Source organism: Stegastes partitus, unplaced genomic scaffold, assembly GCF_000690725.1.
Source record: "Stegastes partitus isolate 25-593 unplaced genomic scaffold, Stegastes_partitus-1.0.2 Scaffold221, whole genome shotgun sequence".
Classification (NCBI taxonomy): Eukaryota; Metazoa; Chordata; class Actinopteri; family Pomacentridae; genus Stegastes; species Stegastes partitus.
The window spans coordinates 581,478-604,564 of record NW_007577952.1 but is presented as its reverse complement, the minus strand read 5'-3'; the positions used below and the strand labels follow the sequence as shown (position 1 = coordinate 604,564).

The window sequence follows — 23,087 nt, the reverse complement described above, 5'->3', positions numbered from 1 at the left end:
GGGATTGCAAGGACCGAGAAAGCTCGGGGAACCCACGCGTTCAGCCTCTGAGAAAGTACGCTTTTCCAAAATAACTGACGGCGAATATTTTTTTTTTCTTTTCACATTTGCCATTAACAGACAGGCACTCTGTAGGATTGTGTTGTCGGAGAAGAAGCTTTTTCTCCCCCCCCCTGCCCTTTTCTTTTTTTTGTCACCATTCTGCACGGCAGGCTGAGAGACGGACCGCTCGGACTGTGGGAGCCCTCCCCTCTGCTCGGATCTGCTTTGGTAGGTGCGAATAAAATGGGCCCGTGTTTGCAAATATGCAGATACATGGACGAGGAGGGAGGAGGGGTTGGATGTAGGGGGGGATCATACTTTGTTGAAGTCTGCTCAAAGTTGGGATGTCATCTTCTTATAGGATCAAGTTATAGCAGGGTGAACCAGCGTGCCTCTGTGGATCCTGAAATGTGCGACTGCAGACCATATGCTGGTACCGCAGATCGGCTTCTGTGCTCCAAGATTATCCAGTCCAGACAAAAAGAACGGCTATTTCCTTCTATTTAATCTCGAATTTGACAATAGATGAGATTTGAGCGGATAGCTGCGGTACCGGGATGAATGAGATGTTGTACAAGGCGCTCTTAGAATTTAAAAGAATCTTCTTTATTGGATAAGTGGCCGCCAGCGCCGACACGCATCGGCACCACTGGACCAAAAGTCCGATGTTTTATTGTGAATCAGCTGTTTAACGCTGCGCACTGAACTTCCCACTGAATGGAGAGAATCATCAGTCGGATCATGCTTCCATTTATTATCAACTTGCTTCTTGTAAAATCGCAACTTTCATTTGGCACAAACAGCAGCGAACGAATGGGTCCCACTGAAGACACCTGGATCATTCATAGTGTTGTTGTTTTTTCTGTTAGTCACATATTCTGCTTTTTGTCCTCATTAGAAAGTTCCCAGGTAGCTTTTTGTCGCGCCACCAATACATTCAGTCATCCCCCCTCCCTCCCTCCTCCTGCGATCCTCCACCGGTAACGCAGCTCCAAGTGCTCCATATGTTTGCGAATAATTTGGAGTCACAGTACGCGCGGCGTGGCTGTTTTTCTCCTCCAACTTTTTTTTATTTATTTTTTTTCCTCTCTTCTGTGCGCATAGCCTAATTAGAGAGACTAAGACGCAGCAGGTTATGGACAATGGATGAAGCCTTGAGTCTAATTATTGCCACCAGGCTTTTCTAACTTCCTCTGCGTGTGCGTGCATGCGTGTGTGTGTGTGTCCGTGTGCGCGCGTCAGTCGATAGGAGGTGGGAGGAATAGAGAATGTGAAGCTCACCGTAGACAAGTACAGAGTCCACAGACAGCGCGTCTGAAAGAGGGGAGAGAGGAAGGGGGGGAGGAGGAGGAGGAGGCTGCATTTGCATCGTGCATCGCCTGAGCTGATGCATTAAGTATTCTCGCGTCTCTAGAGGTGTAGTCAGCTGCTCCGGAGTTTGTGACGGACCAAATGATTCATAACCATGCGGGAAATCAGACAGTATTTTTTTTCCCACCTCCGTTAAAAAAAAAAAAAAAAAAAAAGAAGAAGGAGAAAAAAAAAAGCAGACTCCGATAACCGGGCNGGAGAAAAAAAAAAGCTGACTGCGATAACCGGGCACCTGCGCATGGAGTGACGTCAGTGACAAACTTATTCAGGAGTTACTTCACACATGGACACATGCACCTGACGCATGCAAAAACACAGCGTTTTGGCACGTTTGAAGGAAGAAATCAAACTTGATGTGTGATTTCAGTTTAGCATTATTGAAAAATCAGACATGTTGGGATCAAGTGAGTGTGTGTTAAGCTTTTAAACAGCCTCAGATTGAAGGTTTTGTTTTGTTTTTTTAAATGATCTGATGTTTTTTCTTTGAGTGTAACCATATTATTTTAACCCCCCAAAAACAAAGGGATAGATTAACACACGCAGGCGCCTAAATGCTTCCCTCCATCACCTATTGATCCAACTAGTCGATGACCGAACCAACCCACCCGCCCATTCATCCATCAGTCAGCTGTCACTATATTGTGGGTTGCCACTCGTTTGTACATCTGTTTGTGGCATCCTGACACAACAGCTGGTGTAAAATAAATAAATAAATAAATAAAAAACAGAGAGGGAAAAAAAATAAAAATCAGTTTTAAAAATGTCTTAACAAGCCAGTTAGGTTTCAAGCTGTAACAAGCTGAGAGCAGCATGTGAATGTTAAATGAGCTGCTTATGTTCATACGAGTGTCACAGCGCCGACAACGTTCACCAGGAGCTCTGTGGTTGTTAGAAAGTACTCATCCTTTTGTTTTTTATTTTTTAATGTTCTGAATGTCAGCTCTGTTGTAGTACTACTTCATTCACCAGTGATTTAAGCTTCAATGTTTTCATAGATGCTCCACACAAACTTATAGAAAAAAAAACAGCCTCTTCTTGGGTTGTATACGGCAGATTTTGCTGATCGTTCATATACTGAACCTCTGACATGTCTCTGAGCTTTTGGATGTTGTCTTGCAGTATTTTGAAACACTGTTATGACCAGCTGGAGGATAAGAATATATTGTATTGACAATATTTGTGCTATATGGCCTAAAAGAAAAAGTTTGACATCTTTGGAAATGCGCCTATTTGCTTTCTTGCCAAGAGTTATAATCTAGTAAATGTGCTACTTTACTGATGGATTTCTTTACGAGCTGGTCACAACTAAGAAATAGTGTTGGTACGTAACGCCTTGTTAAACAGGAATGTGTTGTATTTGCACTTTTACAATTAAAGAAGTAGGATTCTGTTTATTTATCACCGTGCCATGTGTTGGCAGGTGACTTTATTTACCTTTAGCCAGGCTAGCAGTTTTCAGTCTTTATGCTAAGCTAACCATCTCTTGGTTTGTAGCTTCATGTTTAGGATACAGACATGAGAGTGGTTTGGGAATTTTCATCTAATTCTCAGCAAGACACAAGCAAACTTTTGCCACGAGAAGGTTTAATTTGACTATCTATCTTGGGTCAGTGATGCAGAGCTGTAAGTTTCATGCAAATTTATTAGATATAGCAAACCTACACAGGCCAGGGGGGGAAGTAGCAAGACAGCCAAAACAGAATTTCTGTTCACAGTATTCTATAGAGCAGGACTATGTGGATAAAACACTAAATTTCTTATGTGACAGTCAGTGTATAAACACGCGCTCCTTTCTATCTGCATGAAATTTATATAATATATACTCACCGACACAGTTGCTTTAGCATATGTGAACACGAGCTATGAATTATTCAAAATCAATCCTCACACAGATTTATACTCGTATATCAGCTTATGTGACTTTTTAATACAATATGGAAATCCCAAGTTCAAACCAGCAGCTCAGATTGCAGATCAGCTGCTGCTGACAAAGTTACCGCGCTGACATCACTCAGCTGATTCAACAAAACAGACTCCAATTAGTGTCAAGATCTCCACCAAGTGTCTTTACTGGATGAGCAGCAACATTTATAATCACATTAAGAGTGTCATCTTTTACCTCCTTAGTGTGCTCAATATTTTGTCGGCTTCGCTACATAATTTATTGGCCATTAACGTGGAAATAATCTCCCTGCGTTATTCAAATATTTACTTTTTAGACGGCACAAGAAAAGCTTAAAAAGCAGATTTCCGTTTTATCTGTAATGATGACCAGGCATCAAAGAAACAGTTCAAAAGTCGCTTTAATACACAGTAACAGCTGTCCAGCTGCAGTTTGAATTTACTTAAACAACAAGGCCCCCAATTATTTTTGCGGCTGCTTTGATTGCAGGTTCTTTGGATACATCAGTGCTCTACGACCTCCAGCTGAGCTCGCTGCTCAATCTGAAAAAGGCGTCACACACGTATTTGTTGGACCGTATTGATCATCTGGACCATTTATATCCAGACCTTTATCTCTGTCTGCGGCTCCTGTGCAGCATGTTGTGTGCAGATAGATTGACAAAAAAAAACAAGAAAGGCTGAGTGAAATATCAAAGGCTGATGAGATTTTCACCTATTTTCATACTAAAGGTGGAAGTCCAAGGTGCCAGCAATGTGGCTCTTGCCAGCTTTAATAAGTGACTACTAATTATATGGCTCTTGTCAGGCCAATTCACAGAAACCTTTGGTGTACCGCTTTAATCTGACCAGCAGCATTTAGTCCATAACATCACAGGAAATTGAGTAAACATGGTTGAAGGACAAAACAACACCAATTATCTGGTTTCAGCGGCATGACATCAACGCTCTCAGGAGAAGATGCAGTTGTGATTTAGGAGACAGTTCACATAAGGACATAAAGCTTTTCAGTAAATGATGTGGTGAAGGGATCTGAAGAGCCGCGTTGCACAGAGTGGAGGAGGGTGATTAGCCAAAGACTATGTGCCATGTTTAAGGTTTATGATGATGGAAAGAGTGTGACTGATAGGGCAGAGAGATGGAAGGCCGATACACACACACACGGCAGAGGAGAATGAACGTGAGGTTTAGATTGGTGCTCTTGCTTTCATTTCTTACACGGTGTATAACGTGCTGCACTAGTTTTGGCAAACACGACCTATAAACATGTGAAATATAAATCTGGAAACACGTGTTTGTCATCCCAGATCGGTTTCCTTAATGTCACAGGCAGTGTAGATTTTTTTTGTAAGGCAACACAATTTTACTGACGTGTACAACTCCTCAAACATCCTATACAACACTGTCTGTACAACACTATATACTTATCAAGGACGGATGGAACAGCATTCTTCCAAAAGTTGTTTCACTCATTTGGGCGTCCAGAATCTCCCACATGAGAAGTATTTCTAGAAACATTTTTCTAATTAAATGCATATTTGTAAGATAAAAATTTACTCATTTAGATAAACCCTTTAAGTTGCAAACACTGTTTTGGTGGGTTGTGTTGTTTTAAACATAATAATGTTGGTGATCGACTTAATGTTGTCATTAGTTGATTTACATAATGAAACTGGCTTGATGGCTAAATTTTTCTTAATGTTGAGGTCAGGATTTAAAATCTTAAGTGCATAACAGAAAAATAAAAAGCAATAGAAATATTAGTGAAGCAACATTTTAATAAGAATATTTGACTTAAAAAAAACTTTTCATCTTAAAAATGATTAAGTAGGCAGTAAATGACAGTACCTTGATTGAACATAATTTCATTACAAGTTGTCGTAGCCCAAAGGGAGTGATGCAAACTGATGCATTCATTTCTGTTTTAGAGTGTTGGTATTCATTTGGTTTAGATCTGGTTACTGCTAAAGGGCATAACATGATTGACATCATTTTCATGATCGAACCATTCCGTGACCCCTCGTGCTCTGTGGATGTGAGCGTTGTCATCCTGGAAGAGACGCGTCCCATCAGGATAGAAATGCTTTATCTTATGATAAAGGTAATCACACAGAAAAGCTTCGTATTGATTTGCAGCGACCCTTTTCTCCAAAGGGACAAACGGTGTGAGCAGAATGCGCCCCACAGCATAACAGAGCCTCCCTCGCTGCAGGGGTCAAGGGTTCAAGTTTTACCTTTAAATTGTCCCCCGTTTGAAGTCTGTGTGTTATAAATCTAAAGACAGTTCTTGTCCATTATAAATGCCATAACTCGGCATTCATATTTATATTTCAACGGTTATTCTTCAATAAACGTGCTGAAAATAGGGAATTATGGACCAACTTAATTTACCCAACTGAATTAAGTTTGTCCAAATTAAGGAGTTGTATTAATGCTGCAGGTTTAAGTCAGATGTACTTCAAGCATTTAATTCCTCTCAAATGAACACTTTGTATTGCTGCAACATAGTTTAAAAGAAAAAAAAACTATCTGGGCTTTACCCAAATGTAAGATGTTAGTCATTAAACTAAACACATCCTGTGATCCTATTAAAGACAATGATGGACATTAAGGAGCAGTAAACCTTATTTTTGCACGGTCAACCGAAATTAAAACACCAGATAGATAGATAGATAGATAGACAGATAGATAGATAGATACATAGATACTTTATTCATCATCATGACGAAAATCAAAAAGTGTAATTTCAAGCTGTTAGAATCCAGAAAAGCAAACTGTCATGACCAAATCAGAAAGATAAATGAGATTCATTTGAAGCAGTGCTTTACTTCAACTACTGCCTAATACACTCTTTACAGTGTACTATAACTTTATGTCACTGGACAATAAAACTGTGCATTTAAAAAGTACCTTAAAACCAAAAACCCGATAAGTCAACGTCATGCTTGTCAAACCCACTTTTAAACAAATCCCTGTCATTTGTTAAACCTTTAACATTTTACTGAAGACACAAACAGAGAGAGTGTGAGTGTTGCTGCGTTGTTGTCGTACTGTAGGTGTAGGTTGGCACTGACACAGGGGAAGCCAGAAGCATGGATGTGTGTCACACCAATACAATAGAGATCATTGTGGGAACAGCAGTGGAAACGTATAATTTTTATTTGAAAGGTTTCCCTTTTATAAAAACCAGTGGAGTCATCAGCTGGTCAGCTGTTGGAGTCAGGCGGGACAGTGATGTTCAGGCACAATTGTTACAGCTGATCAGTCATATTTTAGAAACAGTTTCATGAGCCCTGATTGCCAATTTTGTCACTTTGTAGCCGAATGGAGAACTCAATTATTCTAACTCTTGATAATGAGCCAGTTCATTAATTATGTGGGGTACTCAAGTCTTTTAGCATATTTACTGTATTTAGAACATTGATGAAGCGGTTGGATCAGCTGGATATTCTCTCAGGCCATGATTAACCAAGAAATAATTCTGCTGTAAAAGTATTCAGACTTAGTTTTTATAAATGCCATAGGGTTCAGTTGAGACCGCGTGTAACATTAAATTCTCACAGAAAAAGGAAAAAAAATCAGTATTCATAACTGAGCACTAAATACATAATTTTTCAGCTCTAATATTCCATGAAACCACAAACCTCCCATGTATCCCTCTGATGACTTCCAGTGCCGTTCACCCACAACTGAGCAGAGATGCCGTTAGTGTTGAGATGCTTTTGGGAAACCGGACCCTGGTCAGTGCTGTAGTGGGAGAAACTGAAACTATGGGGCTGAGGGGCTGCGGAGCTGGCTCTGGTTCGCTGGCGCCACATCCCCCTGAGCTGGTGAGAATGTGGGGGCTGTGCTCTTGCCTTTGAAGCTTTACCTCCCACTAATTCTGGCCTTCCAATTTCCACACACTGCACAGACACCCCCCCTTCCATCCTCTTCCCCTCCCTTTCCCTTTGTTTCCCTTATAAGGACTTGCCCGGCCATTTCCTCAGCTTTTCTGTGGGAGGTGGTGTGCTTGTTTGTGAACACGGACAGGTCAGGAGAATAGCGCCATAGTTTTTCTTTTCATGGCAGTCACGGGAATCTGACGCTAAAAGCTTGTAGACGCACGCATCTCCGTCCGCTCTGGAGCCTCCTGCTACCAGCCAAGTCAACCCTCCTCACATGCCCCACCACTTCATTTGAGCTTTACCAAATTATACTGCTCCACAGGTCTGAGGTCTAGAACTTAAAAAATGGAGGGAAAATGATTAATTGACACAGTCAAATGAAAAGAATGGGGAAAAATAATAATAAGTGTGGGATTTAGTCAAGAGTTTCTGCAGCTTTACAGATTGCTGTGTGAGGAAGTCTAGTAGCACATGTTTATTTTCTCTCATATTGCAACACATTGTCGTACAATCAGATCAATGGGAAAGTAATTATTAGTCAATAAATGCAACATTTTCTTTAAACGACTAAACTGCAGTCAGGTCAATACAATTTATTTGCACTCATGCCATATCGGGTTAGTCTCAAAAGGGAGCTTGATGGGTTTAAATTGGACATTATTACAGATAAATACAAATTCATGAATGACAAGCTTTACTTAATGGCATAAAATAATTTGACAGAGTGTGTTGTATATAGCACACAGTTCTATAGAGGCTCTATAGAAGTTCACCTTTTCACACCTTTTCAATGAAGGTGATATTTGTAATACAAGATTGGGTTCATTCATAATATTAGATGTTTTTGTTTGTGTTATTACCTACTTTGTAAAGGCTCTACCTAAGTATTATTATAAATATGACTCACTACTAAATGACTTTTTCCACACCTCTGCATGACAACGAAAATCACATCAAAACTCTTAATATATTAGCTTAAAGTGAAATATATGCACATACCTTTGGCTGGCTTCAGACGAGTGTCCTGATAGTCTTTCATTCTTTTAGAATATAAAACCAGTACCGTTTAATTATAACACACGAAAGCTTGTAATTTGTGTTGTTTACAAAAGTAAGTTTTGCCCTCAGTACAACTTAAATTATTAGGTTTTATTAGATTTAAACAGCAAGATTTGGGACCCTAACTTAATCTGAGCGAAATCATTTTCTTTGTTTACCAATCAGAGAAGCTGCAGGGCAGCAGGTGTTGCTTCACTAGTCAGCAGCTATGTGAGGTTTGATTTCTAGATTTATGTGTTGAGAAAAGAATTGCAGAGGGAACCAAAGCTGATTTTCTGATTTTAATAGAATATGAATGTATCTTGACCAGCGTTTTCAAGGCTGTGAATGGAAACATGAGGGGGCCCATGTCTAAGATATATTTTTTTTAAATCAATATATTTATTTAGTCATTCATTTCTATGAATATGATTTGTATTATTGAATTAACTCATTACATAGTTGGCAATGTGCATCACTGACTCTAAATGTATCAAAGCACTTTATGCAAACCAAAGGTATTAGTACAAGAACTTTCATTTCAATATTTAAGTCAGTTGTTTGCAAACTGTTAGACTAAACACCTGTATTCTGTTTTCATTTGCCAAATTATGTGCACAATTATCAGCTTAGATCAGTATGTCGGCTCTGTCAGTTTAAGTCACCTGCAATCATTGTACTACAATAACAACTTTTCAAGTTCTAACATGAAAACAATATAAAGTGTTCACTTGTCATCCTACAGAGAATTACCATCTAAGTCTGCATCTCTCCTGGTCTTTATGAAGCTCATTGTTGTGCTGTCTGGTCACTGTTTTGATTCATTCTCAACCTTTCTAATTTTGCGTTTTTTTACATAAGGCAGCAGATAATTTTAGGGGTTTTTTTTGTTTTTTTTTCAACCATAAAATGCTCTGGAAACATATTGTACACTGTCCACTCATCATCATATTACAGAAAAACACATTTCAAAACCAACTGGGGAAGAGTGGAGCAGCTAAAGAGACACAAATGGTACAGACTGAAACAGAGCTAAAACTGACTTACATTTGCCAAGTAGCCAGAAACACGACCAAATGGATGCTCGTCCGACAGTGAATAAAAAAAAAACTGTTGGTCAACAAGTTGATCGGTCATGACGTTTGAATGTTCTGTTGACAACTTGTTTCTGCTGGCCTCAAGCGGGAGCAAAATATCAGTTTAGATGCTGTGATTTAGTTCTTTATGCACGTGCCTAATTTAATTTGTGTTGTTGTGATCATTAATGTGTAATGTACACACTTCTCTCTCCTTGTGTTAAGTCTCCAGATGGCTCGTGGAAGACCGTGGATGAGGGCTGAGCTGTAGTGGGGGCAGAAGGCTTCTGGGCCTGCCTGTCGTCGGCTGGCTGATTTGTCCATCGAGGTGAGGCACCACTCTCACCGGGGCACAGAACGGACCGAGACAAGGTCCCTCCTCACTCACCCCTGCCCCCTTTCCACCCTCACCCCCAACCCAGGCACGTACGCTCTGGACCATGTCTAGCGGGCTGTCGGAGGGGGGCCAGACAGAGGACCTGGAGCGGAGTAGCTGCAAACAGGACTCTCCTGTTATAGAGCGCAGGAACCGCAGTGGCATCATCAGCGAGCCCCTCAGTAAGAGCCTTAAGAACTCCCGTACCCTCTCCCAGTATACAGCGGTCTCCTCTGCCACCACCAATGGACACACGGACAATAGTGAGACTAAGAGCCACTCGGCCAAGCCTCAGCCACCCCCGCAGCCCCAGCCCACTGTCTCCGCACTGACAGCAGCCAAGTTGGACCGGACCCTAGAACAGGTTCTGGAGGGACAGAATGGCCTGCTGCACTTTGCCCAGGCAGCAGCACTGTTAAAGCGAGCCGGTATGGAGCACATGCTCCTGCCTGGGGGCATGGGAGTGGGAGTTGGCGGTGGAGACGCAGGCTCGGGGGCTAGCGACTTGGAGGGTACGTCTGTCACGGACGCCGTAGGTGGTCCTGTTGACTTCCCATATGGAGTAGGGGGTGGCTTCCCCTTCAACCCGGGGCTTTTCATCATGACGCCGGCTGGAGTGTTTCTGGCGGACAGCGCGCTACACATGGCCGGCCTGGCCGAGTACCCAGCGCAGAGCGAGCTGGCCTCTGCTATCAACTCCGGTAAAAAGAAGCGAAAACGTTGCGGTATGTGCCCACCTTGCCGACGGCGGATTAACTGCGAGCAGTGCAGCAGCTGCCGGAATCGAAAAACAGGCCACCAGATTTGCAAGTTTCGCAAATGTGAGGAACTGAAGAAGAAGCCCTCTGCTGCTCTGGAGGTAAGAGGGTGGTGGTTGTGATGTGGGTCGTTCTTTAGGGTTCAACATGAATAAGCTTCAAAGTGTTTTGATTCAAAGAGTTACCAAAACTAACAGTATCTGGATGGACCATTACCCCCTAAGTGGGAAACCAGGAAGATAAGCTACACATTTCTAATCATGTGGGTTAACATTTGGAGTTAATCTGTAGTGGAAAAACTTTGAAAACTGTTTGAAAAATTCCAGCCAGATGCAAACTTTACTCACACACTTCCAGTTCACACCTTAAAGCACACAGAAGGTCTTTTGCTTCATACCTGTATGTCCTTCCCCTTTAAGGGAAATACTACAGGGGGGCTTTTCGGTGGGGTGATGGCTCCACAAGCAGGGAAATGACAGGTGGTGAGGAGTGTGGTGGGTATGTGAAGGGTAAGCATGCTCCATGGGGTCTCTTTAATCTGTCCGCCATAACCACACAGGCACCAGGCGCACATCTTTCAACTGGAAGGCTGATTCACCCGCTAATACACAAGATTGTTTGTGTTTTTCAAAATGAGCTACCACGCAACGTAGTTTGACCACATCTGAGTCTTCCCTGTGCTTGTGTTTGCAAAGGTTTTACCGGTAAAGAAATATGAACAAGATAGTGTGTGCAGAGGCAGAGTGGCAGTAATTGTGAATATGTGTACAGTATGTGTTTGTGTGTAAGTATACATGTGTGGGTATGTTTGTGTATGTGTGTGCATGTAACAAGGTCCATCTGGCCACAGAGCTGTCATCTGGAGCACCAGGTGTCAGTGTGGCACATGCGCCCCCCTTTTGCTGCCGCTGCCCTTCTCTCCTGTGACACTCCTGCTCATCTAAATGGCCCTCCAAACTTGCTGTCTGTTACCTCCGTCACACTCAGTGGCCTAACTAACCCCGACTGTGGTGACAGAACGACCAATCATGAAATCAATCTCAGCAGATGTTCCATCTCAAAGGAAATAAACTTTTGTAATCAATGGATAATAGTGTCACTTTGCCATTACATAATAAATTGACAGATATGCGACACTGTACGAGTGTGAACCAGTGGAGAGGCCGCTGCGGATCTGACTGACACAAACTGGATCTGTGCTTCGAACTGCTAATGGCTTTACTTCTTTCTCTTTCTGATGTTGATTGAGGGTGACAGCCTGGCCTCTTGTTTGCAGCCTGAAAGGTTGGTTGTTCAATCCCCATGTGCTGACTTTGGCCATCCGCGATGAAATGCTCCTTGACGGGATAGTTTGTTTATTGGATAACTCTGAGAACGGCGTCTGTTTTTATGCCACTTTAATGGCATGCTATGAAGGATTAGCTTAGCTCGATTAATGGATGTTCGTGGTGCTCCTTAAACCCTTAAGATTGGCTGGACAGTTCTTTGTTTTTCCTGTCAGTTCAACAACCAACATAATAACATCACTCATATTCACCAGGGTATGCATACACTGGCTTATGTGTTTGGACGGGTCATTAAAACACATATATTTTTTGCAGTTTTTAACTCCGCTTACTGCAAATCATGTGGTAAGTGTATGTGATTTATGGACCGTTTTCTAAAACCTACTATTGTGCTTTTTTAATGTGTTTCCACATTAGCTTAAATTTGCTTGTGGAGACTGTCTGTTCAACAAAATCACATCGTAACCAGGTCCAAAACCACATATGCTTACATTACAAGCGACAAAGGCCTCCAGCTGTGCAAATTATAACTCTTGTCTATTTAACGCAAAGCAAGAAGTTCGGCTCTTTTTTTTTTCTAGTCCACATGGGGAGGATGTTGGGGTGGATGGTCGGCAATTCTTTTTGACTTTAAAATACAAGGTTTTCTGTTTCCACCTCGCAGTCAGTGATACTTTCTTTTACCCATGACTGCAATCTTTTCCCAACTTTAAGCTTTTCTTATTAGAACCATGACAAGCTCCCCTTCAGCTTAACCCAGACTTGACCTTTTTATAAAATTAATAACTTCGACAAAAGCCTGATGAAATCATAAAAACGTATTTATCTATGTGGTAGTTATATATGAATGAATAATGTTGCCTTGTCAATAGATGTGCCAGACCAGAAAATGCCTCGATGTCTCGGTCTAAACGAGTGTTGCTATCAATGGATTTTATCAGCAAATTTGGAGGACTTAGTGCTTTTATACTGGTGCTTTGTCAAAGCCGATGGTGTCTTAAAGGTACAATGTGTTCTTCGCTGTCGGTGTCACCCGTGTCAATATGCAATGTCGATAGACATGTAGGAGTCTTTCCTGTTAAAAAGAGTCTCATAAGAAGGTTGGAGGGGTGTAAATGGTGTAAATAACAAGGCTTTCACCCAGGAGATAGAGGGTTGTATACTGTGAAGGATTATTGTTTTTCTACTTAGTTTTCTGACTTGTTTTCACTCACTGTTTACTTTTGCTCTCACTCTCTGATTGGGCACCAAAACTACTTGGCTAAGAGTCAGAAAAGATCATAGTTATGGTTGAAATACGCCCTTCCATAAAATTAATAACATGTTTTTAGGCAAACTGCTTGGCTGAAAAGTAGAGCTAGTGACAACACCAGCAGAAAACATTTGGCTATGGATTCATTGTGTGGATGTTTCTTTTTTTATAGATTGAATTTATAGATTTGTTTTAATAGATGGGTCTAACCTGTGCATTGAAAAGTGAAGCAAAAGGGTACCTAGCACTTTTAAATGTGACACTAAGGGGTCCTGACAAAAGGCTGTCACAGAGAAGATCATGTTTTTTTGGTGCAAGATATTTTCGTTAACAATTTGTAGGACAAGTGCAGATTGATCTAAACAGTACATTATGTACATTATCACTACCTGCTACCTGTTGTATTATTACCTGCTAAAGTGTAATAGTTTGTACTTAGACAGGATTCTTGGCAACAGTTTTCATACCAAACATAAATGTAAAGCTCAATGAAATGTATAAAGTAGCTGGAAACAATCAAAGGTCTACATGATTTGTAGTGCTGTAAATTAGCTAAAACATTCAGGAACTCTGTCATGATCCTTTAGGAGAAATTTCCATGAAATATATTCATGTGTAACTAAAGGATTCACTGAGCTGGTCATTCATTGCTATTGTGACTAAAACTGAGATTTTCCTCTCACGCGAAGAATCTGACTGATGTGTATGAACGTTAGCGTTTCGTTCTTCGCCGTCGTATTGTTCTGTTGCAAATTGATGAGACGATTCATTTGTCTCTGCTGATGATTCACTACAACGGTGATATGTGTCATCTCGCTATGTAGGTGGTACGACTTAATGCCTGTAACAGAAAGGGATTTAATTTTCATTTATGATTTGCAATTGATGTTGTTATGGCAGTTAGCCTAATACCAGTCGTTCACACCAGAGATGCCAAACCCCAGGGGTCCTGAATATTCATGAAACTTGATGTTGATACAGGTCATCATGCTGCTTATAAGGGTCAGATTCTGCTGGTGTTGCCAGTGGCCACCTCGTATCATAGAAACTCCAGAATAAAGCTGCCATGCCTCCAAGTATATTAGCAGGCTGATTATTGACTTTAATTATTCTAAGTCATGTAATTACCCGGCACTTTTTTTTCTTTTTTTTTTTTACTGCTGACATATAAGAATATGTGATTTTTTTTTTTTTAATAGGTCTGTCAAGCATTTCCTCTTTTTCAGAACAGAACTGCGAGGGCTAATCTCTTATTGCAGCTTGATTTAACATGTATACTATAATAATATTTGAGTAATGGATATTGTTAAAGCCTAATACCAGTATTTTCTATTACACAAAGAGAGTTAAACACTGCCTGCAGAGTGAACTCAAAGTTTTATTATTTTTACTAAAATAATGTGGATTATGCTACGCTTCAGTCAGCCCATGCATCAAACACTAAATTAATTAACTGCCAAAACAGCAGGTGCATTGTAGTTTTGCACCAGATGAAATTTAACGTTACATGGACAATGATGCAGTGCCCTATCGGAGGTGTGAATATTTCTGCGGTGCTACACCGAAGGTCTTTGGCATGAGATTGCCACGAGGAAAGGTGAGACGCCTACATGCCAAAGTGTGCAACTCCTGCACATCTACCCACAGAGAAATCATGAACTAAACTTTAACCGCAATCACCTCATCAAATGGCAGCCCACAGCAAGAAGTAGAATCTTTTCGACAAGGTAGTGCCTGCGAGATTCAACTGCCCTAATGGTTTTACCGCATATTTTTGATATCTTTGTCGACTGGTCCTGTTAATTTTGATGCTGTAAAAGTTTAAAGTAGCTATTAATGCATCACAACAGAAAAAATGTAAACACTTGGATAGCAAATAAGCTGTAACTCAAAAAGAGACGAGTATTTTCCTTCAGGCAGGAATTTATTAAAAAAGAAAATAAAAAAGGTCTGCAGCCTGCTTCGCCTTTGCCCCAAATATGATTTGATACAGAATCACAGTACCAACTTTTTCCCCCCTATTCAGAGCTGTGACGGTTGTACAAATTTTCAATTTTTCCCCTTTTTCTTTGTCCTCACGCACTCATGCATTACCCATTAGCAGTCGAGAAGCTGTCTCAAAAGGCTTTGTTATTAAGTCAACAGCTCTTGTTCAGCAGGTGATTAGATCAGAGAATACAGCCTGGGCCGCACAGTCAGCGAGTGTGATGTCATCTGTACAAGCTAAATGTCAGAGAGTGAGATGCACAGAGAATATGCCTTGTCAGAGTAAGTGAAGACCGGAGAGTCAGCACTAAATCGCAAATGTCAATACTGACTAGATGATGTCAGATTGTCTATTACGCTATATATTTTTTATTGTCTTTAAAAGGCCTTCTGTTTGAGAGAGATTCCTGCTTCCCATCAGTTGCCTTAATGCATATTCAAGGCGACTTGGGCAGCACCTGCGCCAGAACAGAAGATCCTCCTGGCTTTCAGAGTCCACAGTGAGCTGCAGTGAGCCTCAGCTGTAGCTCCGACAGCCCCTGAGTGTCACATTCCCCTCCAATCAAAGATGGTGCGGCACATCCCCGTCTGCTGAGACCATTATACTCAGCGTGCAGTTTTCTGAAGGGGCATGATGTCTTATTTAACGCGTGTCTCGCGGTCAGTTTGTTGGATAGTTTTGACTGCTTTTCAGCACGTCCACGTATGCGCACTGTTGAAGAAGAAGAATAAAAAAACGACTGGAAGAAATATCTTGGCTTTGTTTTACCGCATTTGCATTGAAAGGTTTTTTCTCGTGCGTTTGTACGAGCCTGTGAGCGCATACGCGTCGGTACACAAGTGCAGTCCAGCAGCAGTGTGCTTATTTTAAGGGTGTTGACGGTTTCCATTGAAAGCTCATGGCAGCTCAAAGAGGAGCGTAAAATTGGCAAGTGAGGGGGAGTTAGCATGCTGAGGCCTTTGCCACCTCATAGCTCACTGGCTGAAGATGTCTGGATTTATTCTGGGAATGCTACATTTGAGAGAAATAAGTGGGAAGGCAGTTCCTTTCTGCTCTATGTCTGAATACCCTCCAGTGGTGTCAGTCTCAGCGATGCTGTTCAGCACAGAAAAAGAAGGAAAGTCAGGGTTAGGAAGTTGTAGTGCATCTTGTTTTTACTTGAATGTCACTGTACGTTCAGGATGTACTGTACTGGTGGGTGGGTAATATTTAGAGCTGAGGTTTTGTCTTTGCCTGCTTTTAGAATAATATATTTTGCCGTGAAATCCGTCCGTCGTGTCAAAGACTGTTCTTCTTTGTCATCAGACGCTGACAAACACCTGAACGCGCTAATATTTTCCACTGAGACCCATTTTGCCGGTATCAGACGCTGATATGAGAGTAGCGTATTCCCCCGTGGACTTTCCTGCCTCCCAGACACCAAACACCAGACAGTCAGGACAGCGGAGACTCATACAAAGTGACAGGCATGCAGATTGACACCGAGACACATGGAAGTGCGGGCAAGTTGCTGGGCAGACAGAGGGACAAGTTGGAGTGGACAGAGAAGGCAAAGGAAGACGGAAAGGAAGAGAAGGCGTTGAGGCAGCCAAGGTGTCATACTGTAGACTGACATCTGTGTTAAGTAAACCCAAGACAGAGGTGTTATTTATTTTTTTAAAACAGCAAAATGTGGTCATTTGCTGTCCATAAGACATCTAGATGTCTGTAAAACCCTTTTTAAGTCATCTGTATTACAGAAAACAGTTGGTTTAGCATTTTCATAGCTGTATTTAAGCATGTGTGGACCTTCTTCACCCTAAAATGCATGAAACAGCCATGACATATGACGCAGATGTCTAAAAATCTTCCACTTTTCACACAAATGTAACTTAAACGCCTCTATGCTTTTGACCTGTGATTACTGAGCGTGTGTATCGAGGGTTAAAGATTTGGATCATTAGCTTCAGTATTTATCACCGCGCAAACATCTCCAGCATAATTACACCCAGAGCTGTGAAAAGCAGTTGATTAATTCATTAGCTGATCAACAGAAATGTAATTTTTCAAGCAAAAAAAAAAAAAAGCTAAATGTTTTTTGATCCCAGCCTCTCTAATGTTATTTGTTTTTCCTTGTGACATATTACAGTTAATTAAGATTTTGACTGTTTTAAGAAATTTGCATTTTTTTAAATTTTCGATGGACGGAGCAAGTAATTGAGAAATAATTGGCGGATGAATCGATGAGGGGAACAATTGCATCCCGATTTCTACCCATGACCTGGATGTGTGTAATTAACTGAACGACTGATGGATCAGATTGCGTGTGTTGTTGCTACCAGTCCTGGCTACAAGATGTGTTTACTGGTCAAGTCAGACAAATGGTATCAATGTATTTACATATCAATCACAACTGAGTCTTAGAAGGAAGAGTAAGCTCAGGAAAATGCGTCACTACCTCAGCCAGACAAACAGTGCGTGTTTATGCCAGCTGGAGGTCATTGGTGTTTTGATTCAGTTGTTTTAAAGTAGTTATTTTTTTTTCTCTCTGCTCCTTGTGAAGAGCAGACAGTGTTACATCCCACATACACTACTGTATGTGGAGATGCTTTGAGTTCATTGTGTCAGTTGGAGTTTATTTTCTATTGTGGGTGTCCATAAGGGAATCCTGACAATTGTTGATGATAAAGCCGTGAGAACAATAAGCAGAACGCTTAGCGGTGCCCTGGGGCCAAAACTGAATTCATGATGGCTTAAAGTGGCTTACAGGAATTGGCATCAGTGACACCTAACAACATGCACTGTACTCTGAAAGGTCATTATAAGTTATGGTGGATTGAGCTCATTTAAAAAGCGGTTAGTATGTGGGAAAAAAAAAAAAAAGATGTTTCATTCTACTTTTGTGGTTTATTCCACAAACAGTGTTTGTGCTATGCGAAGACAAATGTGCTTGTTTTGTTTGAAAAAAAAAAAAAACACATCCATCGATTTCAGTGATTGGCCACTTCACACCCACAGATCCCATCTGTTTGAACCCTTGCAATCAGTGTTGGTGAAGGAAGGGGTTTTCTATTCCTGAAATGCTGCCATTTTTCCATTGATTGCACATGTTTGATAATGAGGAAAGGGAAAAAAAAAAAAAGAAAAGAAAAAAAAAAGAGGCATTTGCGGTTCAATCGAGGGATGTGTTGTTTTCCTTCCCACACATTACGTCATGGTCAGTCCGGTCCATATCGGGTTTTTGACATCTGTGGCAGCGCCAGATGTTGCTGTCCTCTGACTGTCTTCTTAACAGCTGAGGACTGCTGTAGAAAGGTCATCAGAGATGGATGAGAGGCTACTGATACACACAGACCATCAAATCATCTGGGCAATGTGTTGGCTGTTAACCTTCAGGTTTGTCGATCGTATTAATATTCATTTGAGGGGAAAAAGTATTTCCAAAAGATATATATATGATGGACTGAAAGCTATTGGCAGTTTATACTTGTTTGAGTGAAAGTGAGGAAGATCATTTAGCAGGACCACAAACATATATTCAATCCAAACCTGCATCCTTAAAACATCTTTTAGACACTGATATGGAGTTGAGAGGTTGAGGCACATAGCGCATGTGGGCTCGTAGCAGCACCGTGGTATTCAGTGTCTCTGCTGTCAGATTATTCCTGATTGAGTCAATTTAACAAATAAAGCGCAGTGTGGGCTATATTTGGCTGAGATCACCAGAATAATTACCTTGTTTGAAGTCCTTTTACCCAAGCAAAAATGTTTTATTTTTGTCAGCGGGAGTTAACTTCCACAATGAAAGTAAATGAAACCTGTGGAGCACGAACCCTGCTGTCACTCAGTTTCATGTCCAGATAATGAACAATAGCAGTCAAAAGAACACTGTACTGCTGATTCAATGGTAGAGGAATGGTTTAAGTGGGCTTGAAAAGTAATTAGGGCTGGTATTGTTTTTGGTTTCAAACAAACTTCTCCGAACTAATGGGCCATTTGCCTGCGAGATGCCTTTGTTGAAAAACTCATAATTTCACTGCAGCTGTGCAAGAGAGCTGCAAAACAATACAGCAAAAAAATAGAAAAATCAAGTCTGATTATGTTCAGGTTGCACATCATTTTTTTTTTTCTTCATTGGAATTCCATTAGAATTTTAAAAATTTTAATGTCTTCAGTAGGCAGTATAAATATGTGAATGTGAAATTTGGTTCCTTTTCAGTGGGATTACACGGATGTGCGTATTTGCGTTTCCACTGGCGGCGTATATGATTCCTTATCGAAACCCTACGCCACCAAGCACCGATGGAAAAGTGAATCTGAATCCAGCGCGTATGAGAATTTTAGTTTAACAGTCTCACTGTTTGGTGCGATTTCGGGGGTGTATTGTGAGTGTCGGTTAACGTGCCACTGTGTGTGGAGGTGTGTGACTGTACTTGAATACATATTGGTTCGGTGTGAGAGTGTGTGTGGGTGCATAAATGTTTGCCGAGCTCCTCCTGCCTCGCTCCAGGCAGAGCTGGCTAACGGAAGAATCCGTGCTGCAGAATCGAGTTGCACTTTGCAGGACGCCAGCCGTGCTGCGGCTCCAGGGACCCGAGCTGCTCTCTATCTCCTGACTGGCAGGTTGCTGCTGAGCCCTGCAGCTGCATGCATGTGTGCCATTCCTGCTCGGTGCAATCAGACACACAGATAACCACAGCAAGGGAGAGAGAGAGGGAGAGGGAAGGAGGGGGGAGAGGGGTGAGTCGAGGGGGGGTGGCGGACGGCGAGCGGCATTATCATTGATGATGGTGTGGGAGAGCAACGTGTGTGGTGGCTAAATAATAAATGTGGCATATTGGGTTTTGTGTGAAGCCAGGACTGAAGCCTGTTCCTGTGGTGGTGCTGAGGGTAAAGATGTAGAGATTTCACACATACTGCTCATCCAGGGACAGAGAGCGGAATACGAGTAGCGCTCAGTTGATTAGCTGTTAAATTGATTCCTTGATTGACATTAATCACTTAAGTTATTGTCAGTGAAACACACCAAATTCACCTCAACACCTTCTTAAAACGTTCGGTTGAGTCGGTTGTTTTCCTGTTATAACACTGCAAATTAATTTCTGAATGTTGGTCCAACAATTTAGGCTTCTAACTTTTGATTTTGTTAGATTTTTTTTAAAATGGCATACATTAATTAATCAGTTAATGTCACTAGTTAATGAAAATTAACTTATTAGTTGCAGCGCTGGCATGAAGTAGCAACAGAGAACGAAGGAACAGCAGGTAAACATTATGCACGCTTCTATGTTTAGCTTCTCAGTGAGCTAGTCCATTTTGAGTGCCACACACACACACACACACAAAAGAAAAACTGTGCTGCTTTTCATTAACAACTCCAACCTCCCGTCTCCTCCTCCTCCTCCTCTTCCCCCTTTCCCTCCCCTCCCTGTCTTCTGTTTCTCCAAGAAGGTGATGCTTCCTACAGGAGCGGCGTTCCGGTGGTTCCAGTAGGATTCCTCCTCCACTCCCTACCCAAAGCTCTGCCATCAAGTGCAATGCCAACTCCTGGATTGTCTCCGGAACAGACACTGGCTAATAAACAAACTCGCAACAAATAAAAATTACAGAAGAGAAAAAACAAAACAAAAACGACAAAAAAAAACAACAACAACAAAGCAGAACAAATAAAAGAAAAATTAAAAGAAAAAAAAAAAATCAATCGGATAATGGATGCACCTACTTATTCCTTGAACCAAAAATGAAGCGTAAAGAAAAGCATCTATGGCAACTTTCATTCCCTTTTCTATGTTTCCATTTTGGTACCTTTTGTCCTTTTTCCCAGCAGGTTTTTTCTGTCGCTTAAACATGGAACTGTTCATTGCCAGAAACAGAAATGACGGACTGAGTGTGGACAATCAACTAATTTCTGTGTTTGGTGTTAATGTTGTTCATGTGTGGAAAGATACAGTACTTGTGTAGAGAATGTAAATTTACAGCTATATTTTAAAACTAGTGGCTAATGGCAAACATTATTGTAATTCTTCACCATTATGTTACTTAAACCCTTGTCTATTTTATGACTCATTTTTGTTGGAAGAGGATAGTTTCCAGACAGATCAGTGGTTGTCCCCTTGGAAGACAAGAAAGTGTTTTCAAATTGTGATGCTGTCAATTTCAGATTGAGGAAAAAAAAAACAAAACATGAAACTGAACAAAAAAAGTCATGCTATTGGGCAGATCTCTAGAGACTTCTTCACTGGGTTGAAGATGCTGTTCGCCAGAGCCGTCACTACTGTAATCTCCTCAATCAGCCCTCCTCTGCATTTCCAAACTTTTCCTTTTAGTGAAACTGGCAGCCTTATGTTACTGTGGCCCTACTGAGCATGTGCCAATACTGCTCAGGGCAATAGCACTAAGAGACAGCACTTGCTCTGAGTCTACCCTACTGAACGCACTGAGACAAGATTGCATTTTTTAAAAAAAAGAAATCTGTTTATTTGTTATATTTTCATGATTTTTGTTATGTTGCTGGGTAGCTACAGCTTTTAAAAATAACCAATCTTTGTATTTGTTTAGAAAATTGGACTGGTTTTGTGAATAAAAAGGAATGCATGTATTCGTGTCAAAATTTACAATTCTGATGTTTGTCTACTTGTCTATTTGCATGTTTTTTTTTGTTTTTGATTTTTGTTTTTTTTAAACAGCTGGTTTGACTGACGAAAAGAAATATTAAGTACATGTTTTCCACAAATTAAGAAAAATGTTCCTTTTCCTTTTGTAATTGGACGGTATGAGAAAATTCTGACTCCAGCGGAACTCATTAAAAGTAAATCAGGTGGTGGTATGGATCACCACGATGTCCTTGATTTGACTGAGATATCTCTCTCACTGCCTATGTAATATCTTCCTATAGTGGAATGATGGAGCCTTGCTATGCTAAAATGTAACCAAAATGATTTAAAAGATGTTTGAATAAGAACAATTTTTGATTGCAGTGTTTCTTCAAAGTGCATGAAGCCTCCTGAAAATCCTCTTAAATGTCATTTATTCTGAATGAGTTTTGCTCTCCTTCCAGATTTTTGTGACACTCGCCCTACTCCGTGACATTTATAGTCAGAAAACACAAGCCGCAAAGCAGAAAATCATTGATAGTCATGGATTACTGATGGGAAGTTCTGTCTCCAGAGCTATAAAGGCTATCCTGAGGAAGCCTGGATAAAGTGTTTAGGGCTGAATGTGTAATGCATACATGGAGCAGGAGGCAGCGAAGTTTGGATGAAGACACGATAAAGTGAGAGCACTGCTGGTTCTAAAACCTTTCCAAAAATGTGGTCAATCTCGCACGGATCTTAGTGTAATTACTGATTCTAGTGCCTCAGGTCTGTGACACGACTGAATTTCCATTTCCTGCTAAGTGATGATTCTCAGTGAGTTTTTTTTTTTTTTTTCCTTCCTTCACCCACCCCCCTTGCACAGCTCCATAGTCACTCTTTCATATCCAGGTGGGGAAGGAGATGTAGATTTCTGCCACAGCCAAAGTACGGAGTGTTTTTAATTAGCGAATATCCACGGTGGAAGGCCCAGTATGGTGGGCTTGTGTACGAGCTTGTGATCAGCTTGGTGAGCGGAGAGTTGGAGAGCGTAGCTATATTCCCAGCTTCCCCCCCGGTGACAGTGCTGGGCTAGTGCCATCGCCATGGCGATGGGGGGAGTGTGTGTGCATGAGTGTGTGTATGTGTGTGTGTGTGTGTGTGTGTCTGGGGGTGGTGGCTGAGGCCTTTCATTATTAATGTGCACCGCGGCGTCCTTACCTCCTCTGAGCCCGCACAGCTCACTGCCTGACCTGCCATCCAAGGGAGAGGGAGTGGGGAGGGGGGACTGAGGAGGCAGAGATAAAGAAAGAGAAGTGAGCCGGAGAGAGAGAGAGAGAAAGAGAGAGAGCACAACTAGTGTAGAAGCATGTGAACCTAATGTGGAAATTCATTAAAGCACTTTTATGTTGCATTTAGAACAGTTCAGATTTAGATTTGCAGTCCGAGTGAGCAGGGTTTTTTTTTTTTTTTTTTTTTGGGAGGGTGGGGTGTGGTTGCAGGTGATTGTGGCTCCTGCCTGCTGAGGTGTAGCAGCCCAGGGGTTGCTGGGGAGGGGAGG

At 41.4% G+C, this 23,087-nt stretch overlaps 1 protein-coding gene across 2 annotated transcripts; it reads left to right on the top strand.

Moving 5' to 3' along the window:
• cxxc5a (CXXC finger protein 5a) lies at positions 1-21,915 on the top strand. 2 transcript variants are annotated; one of them, XM_008281080.1, is made up of 3 exons: positions 1-270; positions 9,542-10,551; positions 20,406-21,915. In XM_008281080.1, exons 2-3 carry the CDS (start codon positions 9,757-9,759, stop codon positions 20,445-20,447), a joined length of 837 nt encoding a protein of 278 aa, XP_008279302.1. In that variant the 5' UTR covers positions 1-270; positions 9,542-9,756; the 3' UTR covers positions 20,448-21,915. The 2 variants fall into 2 exon arrangements, with proteins under 2 accessions (XP_008279302.1, XP_008279301.1); XM_008281079.1 differs by having other exon boundaries at positions 20,403-21,915.
• Positions 21,916-23,087: the final 1,172 nt, after the last annotated feature.